Source organism: Tamandua tetradactyla, chromosome 5, assembly GCF_023851605.1.
Source record: "Tamandua tetradactyla isolate mTamTet1 chromosome 5, mTamTet1.pri, whole genome shotgun sequence".
In the NCBI taxonomy this organism is placed as follows: Eukaryota; Metazoa; Chordata; class Mammalia; order Pilosa; family Myrmecophagidae; genus Tamandua; species Tamandua tetradactyla.
The window spans coordinates 97403961-97418112 of NC_135331.1; the positions used below are offsets into that span (position 1 = coordinate 97403961).

General features: G+C 44.4%; 1 protein-coding gene across 3 annotated transcripts in view; it reads right to left on the reverse strand.

Annotated features, from left to right (window-relative positions):
• The window catches only part of MOCS1 (molybdenum cofactor synthesis 1), a 38361-nt gene that overhangs the window by 8412 nt on the left and 15797 nt on the right, over positions 1–14152 (reverse strand). For all 3 annotated transcript variants that reach the window (XM_077161717.1, XM_077161716.1, XM_077161718.1), the window contains exons 4-8: positions 7193–7357; positions 4572–4633; positions 4132–4243; positions 3562–3674; positions 2939–3049 (exon numbers count right to left, since the gene is read on the reverse strand). In XM_077161717.1, the coding sequence (XP_077017832.1) occupies positions 2939–3049; positions 3562–3674; positions 4132–4243; positions 4572–4633; positions 7193–7357 (563 nt within the window). The remainder of the gene's footprint in view (positions 1–2938; positions 3050–3561; positions 3675–4131; positions 4244–4571; positions 4634–7192; positions 7358–14152) is intronic.

The following is a 14152-nucleotide window of genomic DNA, read 5'->3' on the forward strand; positions in this document are numbered from 1 at the left end:
CATGGCCATGGCCCCTACTGCCTATCTAGCTGCTTGTTCGGTAAAGAGTCACATGCTGCCATGAATTCTCACTGCTCAGTCTTGCCAATGAGTATTTATGCTCTTAAGGGAATGGCTGTCTTATGCTTCCCCTACAGCCTCCACAATAAATGCTTATTAGATATGAGAGTGAGTAACGGATGCTGGTCTAGCAGCAAGGGCCAGCCAGTGTGGAAAACATGAACAAAGTGCTCAGTGATGCTTTACCCCCACCCCTCTCTTCTGGTGATATCAAGTGCTGGGAAGTGGTGGAAGGAATCGGGGTAACAGGCCCACTGAGGCCATCTGTGCCAGTTTGAAACTATTAAACTTTTTCTGTGTACCCAATAAAGCCATGTTCTTTAATCCACATTCAAAATTGCTGGGTGGGATTTTTTTTATCGTTTCCATGGAGATGTATCTCCACTCATTCATGGTGGCATCGCTTACTGGAGCCCTTTAAGAGGGAACCATTTTGGAAAAAGCTTCAGTGCTGACAGAGCCCACACAGCCAAAGATCTTTGGAGAGGAAGAAAGACAATGTCCCTTGGGAAGATGTTTAAGACAAGAAACCAGAGACCCCAATAGATGCCAGCCAAGTACCTTCTCACTTAACAGACGTATTCCTGACCTATCAGCCTCTCTTGAACCAAGGTATTTTTATCTGGATGCCTTAGTTTGGTCATTTTTATAGCCTTAGAACTGCAAATTTGCAACTTAAATTCTGTTTTTAAAGTCCACTGCATTTCTGGTGTATTGCATTCTGGCAGCTTTAACAAACTAAAACAGATTTTGGTACCAGAGAGGTGGGGTGCTGTAGCTTGTAAATACCAAACATGTTAGAATGGTTTTTTAAATGGATAAGGAAAAGATTCTGGAAGAGTTTCGAGGCACTTGATAGAGAAGGCCTAGAATGTTTTGAAGAGACTGTTGGCAGAAATGTGGACTCTGAAGATACTTCTGATAAGGCCTTAGACAGAAATGATGAATGTGTCATTGCAAACTGGAAGGAAAATAAGTCTTGTTTTAAAATGGTAGATAATCTGGCAAAATTGATACTGGTTTTAGATGGAAGGCAAATTTTTAAAGCCACAAGCTGGGATACTTAACTGAAGAGATTTCTAAATTAAATGTGGAAAGTACAGCCTGGTTTCTCCTTGCAGTTTATAGTGAAATGCGACAGAAAGAGATAAACTGAGAACTGAACTCTTGGGTACAAAGAAGTCAGAAATTGATGGTCTGGAAAATTCTGGGCTTTCAGAAAGAGAAGCCCCAGAGAATAGTGTCCCACATGAGGATTTAACCAAAGGTGGAAACAGTCAGCCATTTCAGAAGAATCCAGGATTAGCGATAGAGTTACCCAGGAAGGATTTGTAGAAAGTTCTATTGTCTGATGGTTATGATTCCTGCATTCTATATAGAAAACCAAGGGAAGAATGTTGTGGGATCTGTATAGATGGAACCACTGCTAATCGGGACTTAAAAGGGACAGAAAAAGGACAAATTGAAGAAAAAATACCTTCAAAGGCAGAACCATGGAAGTTAAGGTCTATAGCCAAGAAACCTGGGATCAGGAGAGCAGACCCACCAATGCATTTGGAGAGGGTGATACTGCCCAGTAGGCAGAAGGTGGGCCTTCTACCTAGATGCTCAGGAAGAGTTGTGCCCCAGACCTTGGAGAGGGTGGAGCACATTCCTTGGGGATTTTGAAGAGCCCAGCTGCCACCCCAAATTATTCTGGAGGGGTTGAGCAGGAGATGGCAGAGAGCCTGGGTATGGCCCCAATGTTTGGAGAGGGTAGAGCCGAGAAAAAGATGTCTTCTCAATGTCTCCCAAGGTTACATTTATAGAGAGCCAGGTCACTGTACAGGCCCTTGGAAAGGGTAGGACTGACACTTTCTAAAGCCCAAGGATGGCTTTAGAAAGCCCAAGGATGAATGACTCTCAGACTCCGAAATCTAATGGAGTTTTTCCTACAGGTTTCAGGACTTTTGGGTCTGGTGATCCCTGTGTCCCTTCCAATTTCTCCCTGAGGAAATGGAAATATATATTATATGATTCTCTCTCCTTTGTATATTGGTAGCAGATAATTTGCTCTGAGCTTTACAGGTCCATAGCCAGAGGAGAATTTTGTCTTAGGACAGACCATGGCTGTAGCTGTCTTTGATGAGATTTTCTACTGTTTCTGACTTTGTAATGTATTTGTATTTTTATTGAAATGGTTTAAGGTTTTGTGATATTGTGATGGAATGAATGTATTTTGCAAATGGAAAGAACATGTCTTCTTGGGATCCAAAGGGTGGTATGTGCTGGCTTGAAATTGTTGTGTACTGAGAAAAGCCATGTTCTTTAATCTTCATTCAATATTGCTGGATGGGGTATTTCTGATTATTTCCATAGAGATGTGTCTCCACCTATTTAAGGTGAAGTTGCTTACTGGAGCCCTTTAAGAGCCCATTTTGGAAAAAGCTTCAGTATTGACGAAGCCCAACAAAGTCAGAGACCTTTGGAAATGAAAAAAGACAATGCCCTTGAGGAAGATGTTTGAAACAAGGAGAGAGAGACCCCAGCAGATGCCAGCCACGTGCCTTCCCAGCCAACAGAGGTATTCTGGGCCCATTGGCCTTTCTTGAACCAAATGGATGCCTTAGTTTGGACATTTTTTATTGCCTTAGAACTGTAAACTTGCAATTTAACACATTCCCATTTTAAAAGCTGTTCCATTTCTGGTACATTGCATTACAGCAGCCTTAACAAACTAAAACACCATCCATTTAAACTTTCCTGCTGCTCCCTTGATACCACCAAATCTGACACTATTATACCATTAACCCGTTGTGCCCTGCTGGTCTCCCCTCTTATCAGAAGCACAGGTGGTAGAAGATATTTAGGGGGGCCTCGTGGAAAAGAGGATACTCACCTTAAGGTTCCCATCAGCTGTGATCCGTAGCCGGTTGCACGTCCCACAGAAATGCTCAGACATGGATGTGATGAAGCTGATTTGGCCACAGAAACCAGGGATCTTAAAGGCCTAGGGGGAAAGGAGAGGAAAAGAAAGGCAATGGGGGGAACAGGGATGGCCAACTGAGTCTAAGCTCTCAGCTCTTTGTCGTCAGAACCCTCACTCCAGACAAGTGCCTACAGATAGTGCCTAAGGCCCTTCAGAAAACCCAAGACTCTGCCAACAATGACCAATGAGCTCTCTGAAGTGGGCGGTGATACCTGCCTGTGCGTGGAGGTCTTAGAGATTATGAGGGCCCATAGGCAACCTGTCCAGAGAAGGCCACCTGGGAGACCAGGATGAGAAATCTCCTCTGCACTTACAAGAGTATATCCTACAATGTGTTTCCTAACCCTTCCAAGTTTGTTTCTTCATCCATGAAATGGGAGGTTAATGTGGTAGCATTTTAATACTACATGCTTAATTTGTATGTCTCCCATCATTACATGGTGACTTCAATTCAGTCCCCTGCTGGCTCTCCCCTTCCCCACGGTGGAGGCATAGCCCTTCTTCCCCGCCTGGCACTGCTCCTGTTCTCCAACCTTAGCTGTGCTGGATTCCTCCTCTGGTAGCTTCTCCAGCTCTGGCCACTGCTGCCGGACTGTGTCCAGCATCTCTTTGTAGCTGACCATCTTCTTGAAGTTCCACTTGTTGCCTGTATTTGAGTTGGGGGGTGGGCACTACTGAATCACAGGGTTGAAGGGGCCTCAGTCTTCAAGTCCATCCTCCCACACAGCACACAGCAATCCAGATAGACTGATCTCCCCATGTTCTGCAGACTCTGATGGGAGGCCAGAAGGACCCTACCTAAAATGGGTAGATCAGATCATACCCACACATGACTGTGAGATGCCTCCAATGCCCCATCACAGCCCTAGACCTAGGGTCTGCCCAATCCCCTCCCACTATCACAAAGCACCCCTCCTTTCCTGCCCTTCACTCCTCCCAACCATACACACAACAAAGCTTCCAGGTCAGTAGCACCCATAGGGTGAGCAAGACCTTGCCTGCCCTCTCACCCCTTCCTGTCATCCTCAGCAGGAGCCAAGGCCATGTGGCAGTCAGCCCTGCCACTCTCTTAGCCCAGCCCACCCCACACCCATGGCACTGACCATCAAAGGGCATATACTCTATGAAGCGCACATCCAGGGGAAGTCCCTTGGTCAAGGCCACAAAGTCCAGAAGCTCATCCTCGTTCAGGCCTCGCATCACCACGCAGTTCACCTAGCCGAGGGACGATGGGACCGTGAGGGCCAAACACCCACATTCTTCTGTGAGGATCCCCTTTAGGGTCTGGCCCTCTACCACAGCACCCATTTCTTGCCTTTCTCCCAAGTTCTTAAGTTGGGGAGTACCATGGGTGACTGATTTTCTCCCCTCCTTGCTGGAGCTGGGAAGAGGGAATAAGGGCTGGATAGGGCTGGCCAGGAAGGGGCGGGGAGGTACGATCTGGCCAGGGTAGGGAGCTGTCAAATGAGCCAGGAACTGGGAGTGGAAGGTCAAACCAGAGGGAGCAGACAATCAGGAATTAGCAGCAACTGCACATCTTCACCTTCACTGGATTGTAACCCAGCTCAATGGCCTTGTGGATGCCCTCCATGACCTTGTGGAAGCCTGTGATGGGGAACAGAGAAAGAAGAGTACAGCAACTGCCTCCCTCCACCCTCAGCCCATCCCTCACCCCCACAGGGAGGCACCAGGACTAGGAGGAGCCTAGTCTGGGGGTGAGGGAGGGGCTAGTGGCAAGTATTTTCTGTAAAGGACCACAAAGTGAATATTTTAGGCTTTGCAGGCCAAAAGGCAAAAGTGTATATTATGCAGGTATGTCAAAAGTTTCTTCATGACAAAACTCAGATTGTGATAACAATTGAGTACAACTTTTCATCAATACAGGTATAAAATGGAGAGAATGGAATCCTTTTTTGGGGGAGGACAAGATTTTGCTTAATTGATTTTGCTTTAAAGTTAGTGTTTCCTATCATCAAGTTAACCACAAATGTTCATGTGTAAAATCCATTCCCCATTTGTGGGCTGTACAAAAACAGGCAGGGGGCCAGATTTGGTCTGTGGTCAAATCTTCTCATAGTCTAGATGAGGAAAGTGAGGGCCAGAGGGAGAGAGAGGCAGGGGCCTGCTTGAGGCCCTCCAATCCATCTTTTAGAATGCAGATTTCCTGTCTCCCTGTGAGCACCTGCTCCTCAACCTTCCGGTCATTCGCTCACTCAACACCTACTACATGCAGGTCCTATTCTAGGGATGCTACACAATTATTATCCGTGTCCTCACCTATCTCTGTAGTTAACCCATGGTGAGCATGACCCCAGCTCCCTCGTGCATCCCAGAATTCGAGCACCCACTGCATGCTGGCCCCTTGGGTGGTCAAGTGTGAGTCAAACCTGGGGCATCACTCTGAGGGAGGGTCGCCTTGTAATGGGCTCCGTAGTTTTCCTACAGCATTTTTGGAAAACTCAGTGGGGGAAGGCAGAGGGAGAAACATGCAGATCTCAGAGAAGATGGTGTTAGCATCACCAAGAGCTGGAGGTGTTCCTCTCTGTGAAGCACTCCCCACTAAATGAGACATGGACACAGGAGCGTGAGCGGGAAAGAAGATGTGACATGAGGATAACTATCACTTAGGCCTCAGTCCAGGGAAGGGCAGACAAGGAGGAAGGAAGTGCCTGCATGACACTTGCCACTTCCCCGCATCAGTAGATTCTGTGACTGACAGTCCCCTTCAGAGCAAGCTTCCTTGAAGTGACTCTTCCCCATTCCTCAAGGCCCAGCATAAAAGCATCATCCTAAAAGACTACCTGGTTCTCCCCAACTAGACGTTCTCTTTGCTTCCCTATGGAATTGCAGTCAATACCACAAGACAAGCAAAGGTGGTTTGGGGATATTATACTGTTTGGCCCATAGTAGACTACAGGGTAGGCAAAATCTTGTGTGTCTTTGGTTCCCTGCATCTGGAGTAACCCTTCAACACAAGGAAGGGTACAGACAGGGAGACAGGAAGGGTACAGACACACTGTGGAAGAGGGGAAGGGGAAAGGGTGGTGGTAGAGATCTTGAAGCTGTTTCCAAAGACAGGGAAAGGGAGCTGGGGGTCCCTGGCATCTCTCTGATCCTCCAGAGTTCTTAGCAGTATACCTCACCCCCCACAACCCTCAATCATATGGTGCCAACCCTTGGGAGAGCCTCTCACTTCAACATGAGGTTCATGGCCTAAGAGAAGAAAGGCAGCAGGCCCAATGAGTCCTGGGACTTGAGTTCTCCAACTCTGCCCTCGCTAAAGAAGCCAAAGGAGAGGATTGTATGGGTTTGCTCGCTGCAGCAGAGGGTAAAGAAAAGAGGCTTACATCAGGATAGGCCCAGGGAGAACCACAGAGGCCCGGGCCTTCCCACATTTCTTCAGGGACTGTCTTAGTTTTAAAACTAAAAGTCCCATGTTCTAGGAATACCCTCGGTCCTGGGCAAACAAAGGGGCAGTTGGGTTAATCCTAACTCATTAGCATCCTGATCCCAAAAAGAATGTGGCTATAGAGACAAAGGATTTCTATGTAAGAACAAGGAGTGAGAAATAAATGCCTACGTTTATAAACACCTTGTCCCTCTCCCTTCTTTCCTCAGGGTATTTCCTTGGTTCATTTTGGGGGCACAGAGCAGCAGGCACCAGGGGATTATTTGCACTTTATGGATAGCATTTTTGATCAGCTCCATGCCAATAACAAGTAGCTGTTAGCCTTATTAGAGGCTGAGAGAGGCTCTATCTTAGACTACAGACTGCAGTCTCAGCTAAGACTAACCTCTTTCTGTCAAAAAAGAAAATGCTGTGAGCAAGGAAGTGAATTTTAGAGAATTAAATAAAAGAATTGCTGTGGCTCAAAGCCCCCTTGCGGCAATCATCTCACCCATGACTGTGGACCCTTTCAGGGGCAAGAGCCTGTCAGCATTGCTAAGTCTCATTCTGGTTTTATAGGATGGCCCTTTTGGTTTGGTTTTGCTTTTCAGAGGAGGGTATTCGTCTGAGGGAAGGAAGACGACTGTAGTGATTGAACTGATGCCTTCATAAAATACATTAGTGCCTCCAGGGGGGACAGTGCAGCTTCTTTAAAGAGAGAGATACCAGGCCCCTGCCTAGCAGTACCCATCCACTCCCCAGCACTGGGAGATCACCTTTCCTGCGGACGATGAATTCAAACTTGGCTGGCACCAGGGTGTCTAGGCTGATGTTGATGGCACTGAGACCAGCTTTCTGAAGCTGGGGCAGCAGCCGGGCTAGACTGATGCCATTGGTAGTGATTCCGATGGTCCTCAGTCCTTCCAACTGGTGAAGCTGGGCTGCAGAGGGAACAGGAAGATTGTTAGGCCAGGGGAAGGAGAGAAGGTAAAATGCTTAGTCCAAACCAGGTGGGTGAAAAGGGGAGGGGTTCTCTATGGACTTTGATTAACCAGGTGTGCTGTTCGAAAGATGTATGTACCCTAAAAAAGCCATGATTTAATCCTAATTAATCTTGTGGGAACAACGTTTCTCTTAATACCTATTCAATAATGTAGGTTGGAAACTTGATCGGGTTATCTACACTGAGATGTGACTCACCCAACTGTGGGTATTAACTTTTGGATAGAGGGAGATATGACTCCACCCATTCTACATGGGTCTTGATTATTTTACTGGACTCCTTTAGAAGAGGAAGCATTTTGGAGAAAGCTTGAGAATGAAAGGAGAGCAACAGAGTCATGAGAATGATGAGAGAACCACAGAGTCCACCAGCCAGTGACCCGGGGAGATGGAGGAAAACACCCCCAGGGAACTTCAGGAAGCAAGAAGCCTGGAGAGGAAGCTAATAGACTTTGCCATGTTCACCATATGCCTTTCCAGTTGAGAGAGAAACCCTGAACTTCATTGGTCTTTCTTGAGTGACAGTAACTTCTTGTTGGTGCCTTAATTTGGACATTTTTATAGACTTGCCTTAACTGGGATATTTTCTTGGCTTTAGAACTATAAACTAGTAACTTATTAAATTCCCCTTTCTAAAAGCTGTTCCATTTCTGATATATTGCATTCTAGCAGCTAGCAAACTAGAATACCAGGCTGATCTTAATAAGAAATATAACAGTAAAACAATGATAAAAATAACCAAAAGATTAAATACTGAGTGCCCACTCCATGCTAGATACTCTGTTGAGTCTATGTGTACGTTAGCTCATTGAAGCCTCAGGACAAGGATTATCCCCATTGCAGAGATCAGGAGCCTCTGAGAGATTAAGAAAAATGCTCAAAGTCACATAGCTAGTAAGAATAGCTGGGATTCAAATCCAGGTGTACCCAACTCAAGGACTACATGCTCTTAATGACTAACTAGACAGGTCCTGTGCCACATAAAATAGAGGAAAAAAAAAGTGTTTGGATCAAGTGCCAAACTCTCTTCTCCAGTTTATCCCAAGAAATGGTAGAAGGACTTTTAAAAATCCATAATAATATTGAGAGGCAAGAAGGAATGCTGTCAGTGGCCCAGAAAAGATGGAGAAACACTGAAAGATAGACAGCAGATGGGATCAGGTGAGTAGAGGAGACCACAACCCAAAATGTACATGGGAGAAGGTGCTGTAAGTGGAGGGAGGATGGCTACTATGCACCAAGCTTAGCATCACTTACAGCAGAGGCAGGAGCAGTCCCAGGAGATCACCTGGCTAGGGAACTGTATTTGACAAGCTGAGCAAAGTTGGCCTCCCTTGCTGTGTACAGGGGAAGGCAGCAGAGACACTTACTCCAAGGCTAGAGCATGAGTGCAAGCACTTAAGACCGGGCATGCCCTAAAGCCCAGCAGCACCTCCACAACCCACTGCACAATCTTGGGGCAACAAGTAGAAATAGAAACAGCATGTACAGACAGGCTAAGAAGACTTTAGTCGCTGTGGTGGTTTAGGGCCAGAAAAACATGTTCTTACACTTAATCCATTCCTATGGATGCAAACCATTGTAAGTAGGATCTTCTGATGAGGTTATTTCAGGTAAAGTATGACCTACTGCAATTAGGATGGGTCTTAATTCTATTACTGAAGTGCTTTATAAGCAAGAAGCTGAAAGTCAATGGAACCTGGAAGCAAAAAGAGAAGCTGCCAGGTACATTTTTGTGACAGGGGAGCTGTTCTAGTTTGCAAGCTGCTGGAATGCAACATATCACAAACAGAATGGCTATTAAAAGGGGGCAATTTATAAAAGTTGCAAGTTTACAGTTCTAAGGCCATGAAAATGTCCAAATTAAGGCACCAACAAGAGCTTATCTTCACTCAAGAAAGGTTGATGAAGTTCAGAGTTTCTCCCTCAATTGGAAAGGGCACATGCCAAACATGATGAAGTCTGATAGCTTTTTCTCCAAGTTTCTTTTTTCATGAAGCTTCCCCAGGGACATTTTCCTTCTTCATCTCCAAAGGTCTCTGGCTGTGTGGGCTCTCTCCTGGCTCTTGGGGCTCTGAAGCTTTTTCCAAAATGTTTCCTCTCTTAAAGGATTCCAGTAAATGAATCAAGACTAACCTGGAATGGGTGGAGTCACATCTCCCTCTAATCAAAGGTTAATATCCACAACTAGGTGTGTCACATCTCCATTGAAACAATCTAATCAAACTTCCAATTTACTGTACTGAATAGAGATTAAAAGATATGGCTGCGTCCACAAGATGGATCAGGATTAAAACATGGCTTTTCTAGGATACACAATCCTTTCAAACTAGCACAAAAGCCAAAGGACCAAGGATCATGGCAGTAAGCCACAGAATGTCCAAGTCTTTAAGAAGAAAGCATTGTCTTGATGCTTTAATTCAGCTTCCTCCTAGCCTCAAAACCATGAGCCAAAAAATTCCCATTGTTTAAGCCACCTCAATGCATGGTATTTGCTTTGTAACAAGGAAATTAAAACAGATTCTGGAACCAGGAAAGTAGGGTACTACTATTGTGAAACCAAAAAAAATGTAGAAATGGCTTTGGAAAATGAGTAGTGCTGGTATAACTGTGAGGTGCTTCACAGAAAAAACACTGATTGCTTTGAAGAGACTGTTGGTAGACATATGGATGCTGTGTTAGTCAAGGTTCTCTAGAGAAACAGAACCATCAGGAGGAAACTTCCAAGAAGAGCTGTGAAGAAGTTGGCTCTTTGCACACATTTTTCCATCTTGGTAACCAACAATATTCTATGTAGGTGTCACCTGTCCCATCAGGCAGGTACACAGTAAGAACAACACATATGAGAAACAAAGTCCTGAGCTAATCCTTGCTGGATATGCAGCGCAAATAAACAATGGACATTTGTGATTTTCAGCCATTGAGATGGCAGGACTGTTATCACGGCACAATCTAACCCATCCTGAATCTGATACAGCCACTCTTTGGAAAGGCAAATCACAGATAATAAATCTACCATTTTAATGCACATTTATTGGGAGCCTATATGAGTTAAACACCATGCTAGGTACGATGATTTAGATTTGGTACCAGCCCTCAAAAGGCATATAAATATATTACTCTGATATAACTGCCACTCTAAATGAGGTGAATCTAGTGTACTACGGAAGGTAGAAGTCCTTGAATTTTATATCAGTCAGGCAATCAGTAGGAAACTGCACACTCAGCTGGGATTTTTGAAAGGGGCATTTTACTAAAGAGATGATTTTTGAAGTGTAAGCAGTGTTTAAGGGACTGTATTAGTCAGGATTCTCTGGAGAAACAGAATCAAAAGGAGAGATCTGTAAATATGAGATTTATAAAGGTGTCTCACAAGAGTGGGAATGGAAAAGTCCAAAATCTGTAGGGCAGGCTGTGAAGCTGGCAGCTCTAATGAAGGATCTGGACAAACTCCACAGGAGAGGCTTGCTGTCTGAAGAAGCAGTCAAAGCATCTCTCTTCTTTCTTAAAAGCCTCATCTGATTGAATTATCTCATTGTGGAAGACATGCCTTAGTTGATCACAGATGTATCAGCCACAGATGCAATCAACTGACTTAATATTTAATACACCAGTCTTCTAGCTTATTAACCAGTCATGAAATACCCTTGCAGCAAAGGTCAGGCCAATGTTTGCCTGACCAGACAACTAAGCATAATCATTTGGCCAAGTTGATGCCAGAGCCTAACCATCACAGATGCTAAGGTTACTTCTGATAAAGCCTTAGAAGGAAATGATGAATGCATTATTTGGAAACTGGAGGAACAATGATCCTGTTTTAAAGTGGCAGAGAACGTGGCAAAATTAAGTGCTGATGTCAGATGGAAGGCAGAACTAGAAAGTGATGAACCAGGATATTTAGCTGAGATTTCCAAACGAAGCATGGAAAGCACAGCCTAGTTTATTCCTGAAGCATATAATAAAATGTGAGAGGAAAGAGATAAGCTGAAAACTGAACCTTTAAGCACAAAGAAAGCAGAAATTGATGGTTTGGAAAATTCTGAGCCTATCCAGAGAGTGTGTGCTGAGACTAGGTTCAGAAGCAGTTCTATCAGGGACCTTTCTGAGCTTCTGGAAAGCAAGTCCCTGGAGAACAGGGTTCCATGCGAGGGTTTAATTGACGTGGATCTAATTAGGCATTTCAGTGGAAGTCAGGATTGGAAATGCAGTTATGCAGGAAGGATCTGTGGAAAGTCCTTCTCTTTGATGGTTTGGATCACTGTGAACTACATGGAAAGCTGACAAGGTCTTTGTAAAATCTGTATGAGCAGAACCAGTGCCATCCTGGACTGAAAAGGACACAGAAGGGATGAATTGAAGGAAGAATGACTTAGAACTATGGAAACTGAGGTTTGGATCAAAGAGATCTCACACCAGAGAGCAGGCCATGCCATGTGTGTAGAAAGAGCAGATTCACCATAGCACTTGGAGGGGGCAGGCCTTGTACCCTACTAGTCAGGAACAACATTAAAACTCCAATGCTTGGGGAAGGTGGGGCCTGTGGTTCAGCATCCAGAGAGCCTAGCCACCACCTCAGTGCTCGAAGAGGGTAACACCTGTGTCCCAGGAGAGTCTGGCTACCATCCAGATACTCACAGAGGGTAGAGCCTTCACCCCAGTGTTTGGGGAAAGCATGACCACTGCCCATGCACTTGGAAGGGTGGGTTTGCTCCATCAGGATCGGAGGACAAAATATCAATCCATACATGACCCTAAGACCTTGAAATCTAATGGTGTTTTTAGAAATCTAATGCTGGGTTTTAGAATTGTTAAGGGCCTATGTGCTGGTTTGAAAGGATTTATATACCCTAGAAAAGTCATCATTTAATCCTAATCAATCTTGTGGGAGCAACTGTTTCTTCCAATCCCTATCCAGTACTATCGGTTGGGAACTTAATTAGGTTATCTTCATGGAGATGTAATTCAATCAAGAGTAGGTATTAAACTTGATTAGATGGAGACATGCCTCCACGTATTCCACGTGGTTCTTGATTACTTTACTGGAATCCTTAAAAAGAGGAAGCATTTTGGAAAAGGTTTGAGATTCTGAGAGAGCAGAGAATGATGACAGAATGACAAGAGAACCAAAGAGTCCACCAGGCAGTGACATCTGAAGATGAAGGAGAACACCCCCAGGGAACTTCATGATGCAAGAGGCCTAGAGAGGAAATTAGGAGACGTCGCCATGTCCACCATGTGCCTTTCCAGTTGAAAGAAAAACTTTGAACTTCATCGGCTTTTCTTGAGTGAAGGTAACCTCTTGTTGCCTTAATTTGGACATTTTTATAGACTTGCTCTAATTGGGACATTTTTACGGCCTTAGAACTGTAAACTTGCAACTTATTAAACTCCCCCTTCTAAAAGTCATTCCATTTCTGGTATATTGCTTTCTGGCAGCTAGCAAACTAGAACAGCCTATGACCCCTGTCTTCCTTCCAATTTCTCCCTTCTGGAATAGGAATGTCCCAGACAGAGAAGAACTGTGCCCAGGACAGACCACACAACCAAAATCTATTTTCATGAGACTTTTTATTTAGCACTGTTTCTGAAATTTCTTAAGATTTTTTGATATGTTGCTGGAATGAATGCATTTTGCAGGTGGAATGAACATGTCTTTTAAGGGTCCAGAGGTTGGACTATGGTGGTTTGTGACCATGTATGCCGGTTTGAATTTGTGGACCCCAGAAAAGCCATATCCTTTAATCCTCATTCAATATTGCTGGGTGGAATCTTTTTGATTGTGTCCGTGGAGATATGACCCAACTAATTGTGGGTGGTAACTTCTGATAAGATGGTTTCCATTGAGTTGTATCTCTACCTATTCAAGGTGGGGTTGCTTACTGGAGTCTTTTAAGAGGGAACCATTTTGGAAAAAGCTTTAGAACCATGAGAGCCCAGGCAGCTAGAGACTTTTGGAGATGAAGAAGGAAGACACCCCTGGAGGAGCTTCATGAAACAAGAAGTCTGGAGAGAAAGCTAGCAGACATCATCATGCATCATGTTCACCATGTGCCTTTTCACTTGAGAGAGATACCCTGAACTTCATTGGCCTTTCTTGAGTGAAGGTAACCTCTTGTTGGTGGCTTAATTTGGACATTTTCATAGTCTTGCCTTAATTTGGACATTTTCATGGCCTTTGAACTGTAAACATGCAACTTAATAAATTCCATTTTTAAAAAGCTGTTCCATTTCTGGTGTATTGCATTCTGGAAGCTTGCAAACTAGAACACCATGTACTCCAGAAAAACTTGTTCATAAACTTAATCCATTCCTAGGGGTGTGAATCCATTTTAAGTAGGAGCTTTTGATGAGATACTTCATTTGAAATATGGCCCACTTGATTAGGATGGGTCTTAATCCTATTTCTGGAATCCTTTATAAGCAAAATGAAATTCAGACAGATTGAGAGAAAGCCATAGGAGGCAAGAAGCAGCAAGTCAATGGAATTCAAAACAGAAGGGAGAGGCCAGGAGAGGTTCACATGTATTGCCATGTGACAGAAGAGCCAAAGACCAAGGATCACTGACAGCCAGTCCCCTTCTTCAGGAAGAATTGCTTTGATAATGCCTTGCTTTGGATTTCTCCTAGTTGCAAAACGATGAGCCAATAAATTCCCATGGTTTAAGCCAACCCATTGCATGATATTTGCCTTAGCAACAAGGAAACTAAAATAGTCGTTAAGTTTTTTTCTCGAC